This window comes from Nannospalax galili, unplaced genomic scaffold (genome assembly GCF_000622305.1).
Source record: "Nannospalax galili isolate Female #2095 unplaced genomic scaffold, S.galili_v1.0 scaffold1408, whole genome shotgun sequence".
Lineage (NCBI taxonomy): Eukaryota > Metazoa > Chordata > Mammalia > Rodentia > Spalacidae > Nannospalax > Nannospalax galili.
Window position 1 is genome coordinate 296,879 of NW_008357131.1, and position 5,298 is coordinate 302,176.

Below are 5,298 nucleotides of genomic sequence, written 5' to 3' on the forward strand. Positions count from 1 at the left end.
CTCCCTTGGTTGCTTTCTGTTATCTATCCATTAAAGTGCTCTATGGCACCAGTATGGTGGCTCTCACCTGTAATCCCAGCACTCGGGAGGTTGAGGCTAGAGAAGTGCCAGGAGTTCACTGCCAGCCTGGGTTATACGGTGAGTTCCAGGCTCGCCTGAGCTATGGAGTGAAACTCTTGTCTCCGAAAACCTACCCAACCAACAAAAAGCCCACCACTCTATGCTAAGGCCCAGCTTAAATGTCATCTACTTTAAGACTCCTTGTCCCCATCAGTCCTCCTCTGGTTCTTTTGCAGGTTGAGACACTCACAGCCTCACCCACCCTCATGGGCTTTGTCCTCCCTGCTAGTTCGCCCCTTCCTGAGTGTGTGGGAAGTGAGGCTTGGCTTTGAGCTCCAGCCCTGGGTCCCAGCTGGGTCTGGGGACCATGCCAGTCTTTGAAGCTCAGTCATCAAATTGAATCCTCCAGCTATGCTGTGCCCTGCCCCTGGCCCCTCCCTGAGCCTCCTTTTCCTTTTCTGTAACAATGTGGCCCAGAAGGTGGCTGTAAAGACAGGTAGGAAAACATGGGCCCTTTTCTCCAATTTGCCTCTCAATCAGTCTGGCTTGCCTCCTACCTGGAGCAGATGGGGAGGGAAGAGACCACTGGTGGTGGGGGCACTGATGACCCCATTGGGGATAGACTTCTGGGATTCTGACTTTTCACATGAAAATATAGACTGCTTACCCAGGGCATTTGTACTCTATGCTCTGTAATAACCATCCCAGGAGCATCTTTGGGAGAGAAGGGGTTCACAGGGTCTCAACCCAGGCTGACCTGTCTCTGCTTCCTGAGTACTGCTGAGTGCTAGAGTTACAGGAGAGCACCACCAATTCTGACAAGTCACCTACCCCTCTATGATCGCCCTGGCTGGCTGCGGTGAGATTGCCACAGGGCACCTCACCCTGTTCTAGAGGCAAGTGCTGCCACCTCTGGGTTTAGAAAGGAACTGACAAAGCTCAAGCCCAGGCCATATGGACACAAGTCCTTGATAAAAAACATTTATTGAGATTGAGCACGTTCCAAGTCTTGGGTCCTGTGCCCAGCCTTTTACACATTTCAACATACTCTGTCCTTAGGAAACCTATAGGTGGAATTTCAATTTCAAGCCCTACTGTACGGTTGAGGAACAGAGCAAAAGGAGGTGACACGACTTGCTGGAGGTCACACTGCAAACGTGGCAATTCTTGGATTTGAATGAATGATGTTGAAGGTCTCCTACATGCCCAGTCACAGAGTCTCTGATGATGCCATCAAGAACTGTTCGGTAATGATCCAAAATACAAGGACTCCACATCCAGCTCCCTAAACAGTAGCTTGCTCGGAGGCCACTCCAGGCAGCCAGGATGGTACCACCCTGCCTTCTCTTGGAGGAAATCCAAGTACCAGCCTGGATCAGCCAGGCTCTGGGGATCAGCCAGTCCCTGGGCGGCTCCTCTGGCCACCTGTCTTGCGGTTGTTCTACCCTGGAGCCACAGTGTCTGCGTCAGGCCCCAAGAACACTGTAGGGCTCCCCAGCAGGATGCTGGGCACAGGACAGCCACGATATAGGGTCGATAACTGATTTCCAAAAGGACAGTGGCCCGCCCCTGAGGCCCAGCCCGCCATCACTCGGAGGCCTGGATGTAGACTGGCACCGCAAGCATGGCGCACGCGCCCTCTGCCCCCGCCTGCAGCTCAGCCAGCGCCAAGTTGGAGCCCAGTCCCTCGGTGTGCCCGGGCACCACCAGCTCGGGGTCCCCGCCCACCGTGCCGCCCACCACGATGGACAGCACCGCGTCCTGCTCGGCGAAGGGCGGCTTGCCCGGCGCGGCCTCGGGAGCGGACCCTGCACTCTTCAGCTCCTCCAGCCCCAGCGGGTCCGGCGCGGGACTCGCCGCCTTGTGCCCGCCGCTGCTGCCACCGAGCGGGGCCGCCCTCTTCCGGGGAGGCCTCCGGGCTTGCAGGTCCTTGTCCTTCGGGGGCCCGAGGCGGCAGCGGTGATCCTTGAGGTATTTGTGCCGGGAGAAGCCCTTGGCGCAGCCGGCGCAGCGGAACTTGTAGTTGCCGGTGTGCGCGCGCTGGTGCTCGGTCAGGTGGGCGCGGCGGCTGAAGGATTTGCTGCACAGCCCGCACTTGTGGAGCTTCATGCCTGAGGGGAGAGCGGGCGTCAGGGAGGCGCACCCGCCCCTGCCCTGCGCGGCGTCCTGCCCGGGAACAGACCAGTCCCCAGCCGCACCATCATCGGTGTGGTCCAGCCTCGGGGGCTCTCTGTACTCTCATCTCTCCCTTCCTTGCAGCCCGTCACTAGGGCACTGAGCAGGCTCCTGCCCGCGGGCCTTAGCAATTGCTGTTTCCACTGCCAGCAACAATCCTGGATCCCTAAGGCTTGGTGAACTTTGCAGGTCGCATCACTTCTCACCTGGATGCTGGGGCTGCCACCTCCCCTCCACTGCCTGCCTCACTGTGCCCTCAGACCACTGCCCCTGGGGAGCTAGAGATGTCTGTAAAACACAAACCAGCCTGGGGCTTGCTGTCCAAACCTCCCACTGAGGCCGTTTCCTAAAACCAGTGTTCCATCCGACTTCCCGATTCCTCCATCCCATGCCCTGTGCTCAGACCTCCCCACTTTTCCCTGTCCACCGCCAGCACTTGCAGCTCCCTTTCCCAGAAAAGCTATTTAGTGAATTCTTTCACTGCACAGGCCTGAGTTTCTAGGAGGACCTTCCTGATCCCCATACTCACCCTGCCTCCTTTTGAAAAACATTCACCCTTCACCTCCTGGGGATGGGGGCTCAGAAGGACAGTGACATGCCAGACCCCACCAAGCAACGGGCAACACCAAGACTCAAAGCCTAGCATTCAAAGTACTTGATTACTCTGACCCTATTTTTGTTTTCTTATTTGAGACAGGGTCTCCCTGTAGCCCAGGTTGGCCTAGAACTCAAAGGGATTCACCTGCCTCTGCCTCCTGAGTGCTGGGACTAAAGGCAAGCACCAACATGCCTGGCTTCACCCATTTTTTAAATAGGGTCTCATGTAGCTCAGACTGGATTTGAACTTGCTATGAAGCCAAGGATGACTTTGAGTTCCTGATCCTCTGGCCTGTACTTCTACAGTGCTCAAATTACAGCTATGTTCCACCATACTGTTTATAATATCACTGGGGACCAAACCCAGGGCTTCATGTATGTTAGGCAAGTGCTCTGGCCACTGAGCTACATCCCCAGTTCTACACCCCCCCCCTTTTTTTGAGGCAGGGTCTCACCATACAGCCATGGCTAACCTGGGACTCACTATGTAAACCAGGCTGGCCTCAAACTCACAGAGATCCCACCTGCCTCTGGTTCCCAAGGGCTGGGATTAAAAGTGTGCACTACCACACCAGGCCTATTTTCCCATTTTAAAGCTTTTCTTGGTCACTGAATCTTTTCAGTAAACCAGTGGTTCTTGAACAGGAGAAACTTTATCTCCCAGGGGACTTTGGCAGTGTCTGGAGACATTTTTGATAGTTACACTATGGAGAAAACGACACCCACATACCATGGGGTAGGGGAGGTATGGCATGTTCCTAAACATCCAACAGGGCACCACAGTCACCTCCCTTCCTCAAGGAATTATCCAGCTCCAAAGGTCCATAGTGTCAAGGAGGGGGGTTGGAGAGATGGCTTATGGTTAAAAGCACTGAGTGCTGGAGCAGAGGACCCAGGTTTGGTTCCCAGCACTCACATGGCGACTAACAACCATCCAAAACTCTAGTTCCAGGGGATTTGACACCTTCTTCTGACATCCATGGGCATTGCATGGCATGGGTGCACTTACATACATGCAGGCAATACACTCATACAGATTAAAAAAAAACAAACAAACTGTACCAAGGAGGGAACGTCCTACCCCTGTTCAAGGTATGCCCAGCCCAGTTGCACAGGGAGCACAAGGGAAGGAAAGTTGACTTGAAGACACCTGTCTTGCCTTCCCAGGCAACCCCTTTGGTGGCATCTTAGATGGCCTTGATCCACACCTCCATCTCACTGTGTGCAGTTCAGCTGCCTCTTCTTAGATCTGCTTCCCCTGGGGCTGGGATAGCATCTGACTTACCTCTGCTGCCCTAGTTCCTCAACACAGACACAGTTTCTGTGAGAAGACACCGGCTGGCTGGATTTAACCAGGTGAGGACAATAAGCCTTATATACATGTCTGCTCTTCCTTCTCCTGACAGCTCTATCCCATGGAACTTATCTCAGCCAGACCCTTTGACAGGCCCCTAAGCCTCTTACCAGAGTGGGAGAGAATGTGGGCTTTCAGCTTGTCTGGCCGGTTGAATTCCTTGCTGCAGCCTGTGTGTGTCCTGGAAGCCAAAGCCATCAGTCAGGGGAGCACAGTAGCTTGAATCCTCTAGCTGGTCCCTCCACTAGCCTTTGTCAACCAAAGAGCTAGGGAAATGAGGCAGGCAGGGCCCAGGACAGGATAATGGAGGCCCTTGGCCCTCAGGCCTGACGTCTTCAGTCCAGTCCTCCATGTTGGCCCCTCTGGGGGAGTCTAAGCCCAGACCCACACACAAGGCAGCCCCTACTCACGAGAAGGGACACTTGTACTTCTTGAAGGGCTCGTGGATCAGCATGTGTCTCTTCAGCTTGTCCTTGCGGTTGAATGCAGACTCACACACGGAGCATTTGTAGGGCTTCTCACCTGTGGGGACACAGAATGAGGCAGCAAGGGTCCCATGAGGAGGAGTCTGAATGTGCAGCCCTGCTCCTCCCCAGGGAGGTAGCTTTTCTTATTCTTCTTGAGTTTTTGCAGGGAAAATAGGGAAGAAGTTTCTGTGGGTTTTTTTGAGACAGGTTCTCCCTGTAGCCCCAGCTGTCCTAGAACTCACTATGTAGACCAGGCTGGCCTTGAACTCACAAAAATCTGCCTGCCTCTGCCTCCCAAGTGCTGGGATTAAAGGAGTGCGCCACCATGCCCGGCCTGTGGTTTTTAAGACAGAGTCTCATTATGTAGCTCAGGCTGGATTGGAATGCACAGTCATGCCTCAGCCTCCCAAGTGCTAGGATTACAGGATGGTGGCAGTATAGAACTCAGGGCGTGATGTACACTAGGAAAGCACCCCACCACACGGCACCACAGTCCCAGCCAGTTCCAGCTTAGGTGCTTCTATGGTGCTGACGTTAGTCTTGAACTCCTGGGTCAAGTGGTCTTTCTCCCTTAGTCTCCTCGGTTGCTGGGACTTCAGGTATATGCCATTGCACCCAGGGCAATATCTTAAAATTTCATTTATT

At 54.4% G+C, this 5,298-nt stretch overlaps 1 protein-coding gene across 3 annotated transcripts in view; it reads right to left on the reverse strand.

Moving 5' to 3' along the window:
* Nucleotides 1-1,031: 1,031 nt before the first annotated feature.
* Znf341 (zinc finger protein 341) overlaps nt 1,032-5,298 on the reverse strand; it is a 53,841-nt gene continuing 49,574 nt past the window's right edge. For all 3 annotated transcript variants that reach the window (XM_029557160.1, XM_008855054.3, XM_029557159.1), the window contains 3 exons: nt 4,597-4,708; nt 4,297-4,367; nt 1,032-2,171 (listed from right to left, as the gene is read on the reverse strand). In XM_029557160.1, coding sequence (XP_029413020.1) covers nt 1,648-2,171; nt 4,297-4,367; nt 4,597-4,708 — 707 coding nt within the window. In that variant the 3' untranslated portion in view covers nt 1,032-1,647. The remainder of the gene's footprint in view (nt 2,172-4,296; nt 4,368-4,596; nt 4,709-5,298) is intronic.